The sequence below is a fragment of the Geospiza fortis genome, unplaced genomic scaffold (genome assembly GCF_000277835.1).
Source record: "Geospiza fortis unplaced genomic scaffold, GeoFor_1.0 scaffold485, whole genome shotgun sequence".
NCBI lineage: Eukaryota > Metazoa > Chordata > Aves > Passeriformes > Thraupidae > Geospiza > Geospiza fortis.
The window spans coordinates 621,907-623,799 of record NW_005054457.1 but is presented as its reverse complement, the minus strand read 5'-3'; the positions used below and the strand labels follow the sequence as shown (position 1 = coordinate 623,799).

Genomic DNA, 1,893 nt, shown 5'->3' with positions numbered 1-1,893 from the left:
GCACACTGGAGGGAAGCCACTGACGGGGGTGAAATCCTCTGGGGAGTACAAGAAAGTGTTTGTTCTCAAGGCTGATCAACACGGGCTGGAGGAGGGCAGGGAATCTCCTGGAGCAGCTCCTGGCTGCCCTCAGCGGTTGAAGAAGAAGGACTTGAGGCTCTGCAGGAACTGGGACTTCTGCCTCTGCTTCTGCTTCTTGCGGATGATGGGGATCCACACCAGGCCGCACACCAGGAGCATCAGTCCCAGGGACAGGAAGGCCGGGCCGGACATCTTGTAAACCTTCTTGTGCTTCTTGAGGAAGCAGGCCAGGCTGGTGATGACCACGCCGAAGAGGAAGGTGGCCACTCCCACGGCCACCAGGACCAGGGGTTTGCGGTAAATGTCCCACCTGCTCCTGGGGGTGCTGCCGGTCCACACGGACTCGCTGCGGGAGGAGCTCATGCACAGCGTGCTGCCCGTGCTGCTGGCCATCAGCTCCCTGCCCTGCGGGCACTGCTCGCTGCCATCCGGGCTCCTGGCGGGCACCTCCATGCTGCGGGGAGCAGGACACCTGCAGGGGCACAACAGAAAGCAGAGCAGGGCAAGGGATGGAGGACGGAGGGTGCTGGCCTTTGTCGTCAGCGAGCTCAGCCCAGATGGAGGTGCAGGAGGTTTGGGGTCCCTGCAGGGAAAGGGGAGCATCACAGCCATGAAAGGGTGGAACAGGCAGCGGGATCCTGCAGAAGGATGGGCAGTGCCACCACTGCAGTGCCCAGTGCCCAGCACAGCTCTCCCCAAGCACCACGCTGTCGCAGACATCTTTTATGGAAAATCCTTTTTTAGGGTTTTTCCTCCTGAGAAGCTGAGAGGCCTCAGGAACAAAATGTAAACAATGATTATCTGCTGCTGTGGAATGCAACAGGTGCATCTGTGATTGGTCTCATGTGGTTGTTTCTAATTAATGGCCAATCACAGCACAGCTGGTTCAGACTTTCTGTCCGAGCCACAAACCTTTGTTATCATTCCTTCCTATTTTATTCTTAGCCAGCCTTCTGATGAAACTCACCCAAGAGCCCCTGTGAACAGGTTCACACCACACAGACCTGTAGCCCCCTGGGCTTTGCTCCAGAGCAGGGACCCAAACCCCCTGCAGCCCCTCAGGGCTGGGTGTGCTCTGCTCAGCAGGTGGTGCCAGGCTGGCCGTGCTCCCAGGCGGGCAGGAGGTGACCCCAGAGCCCTGTCCTGGGGCTGCTGATCCATGTGGGAGCAAGTTCCACATCAGAGCAGCCAGGCTGAGGCTGCAGGGCTGGCACAGCTCCAGGGGCTGCAGGAAACCTGCCCAGGGCTGGGCTCAGTGCCCACCTGGGGATGCTGATGGATGGGTGCCAGCCAGCACCTCCCTCCCTCCCTCCTTCACCTGCGTCCCTGCCAGCTCTGTGGTTACTCTGAGGAGAGACAGAGTAAATTTACAGTCATTTTACAGTAATTTTACAATTATTTTACAGTAATTTTACAATTTGGTCCCCCCAGCACAGCCACTGCTGCAGAACTGGTGTATTGACATTTTTGGGGTGTTTGAGGATGTTTCTGCCAGGCTTGGACAAACAAGCACAAAACAAAAGCCAAGAGCAGTGGACAGGATTTGCAACCCTCCTGTCTGGAGTTCTCACTGCTCTCTGTTGAAACAGGAAAACAGGGGCAGGGCAAGGAACACATTTCTGATAGAGAATCCCAGAATCCTTTACGCTGGAAAAGCCCTCTGAGCCCTCCCAGGCCCAGCTGTCCCACCCTGTCCCCAGCCCAGAGCACTCAGTGCCACCTCCAGGGATTCCCTGGGCACCTCCAGGGATGGGCACTGCAACCCTCCCTGGGCATTTCCAATCCCTGAGCCCCTTTCCATGGGGAAATTCC

At 57.5% G+C, this 1,893-nt stretch overlaps 1 protein-coding gene across 2 annotated transcripts in view; it reads right to left on the bottom strand.

The window, feature by feature from the left end:
• Window positions 1-7: 7 nt before the first annotated feature.
• Window positions 8-1,893, bottom strand: part of PIRT (phosphoinositide interacting regulator of transient receptor potential channels) — a 5,025-nt gene continuing 3,139 nt past the window's right edge. The window contains exon 2 of one of the 2 annotated variants that reach the window (XM_031062692.1): window positions 8-664. In XM_031062692.1, the coding sequence (XP_030918552.1) occupies window positions 130-534 (405 nt within the window). In that variant the 5' untranslated portion in view covers window positions 535-664 and the 3' untranslated portion in view covers window positions 8-129. The remainder of the gene's footprint in view (window positions 665-1,893) is intronic. The other variant, XM_005427854.2, reaches the window with a different exon arrangement.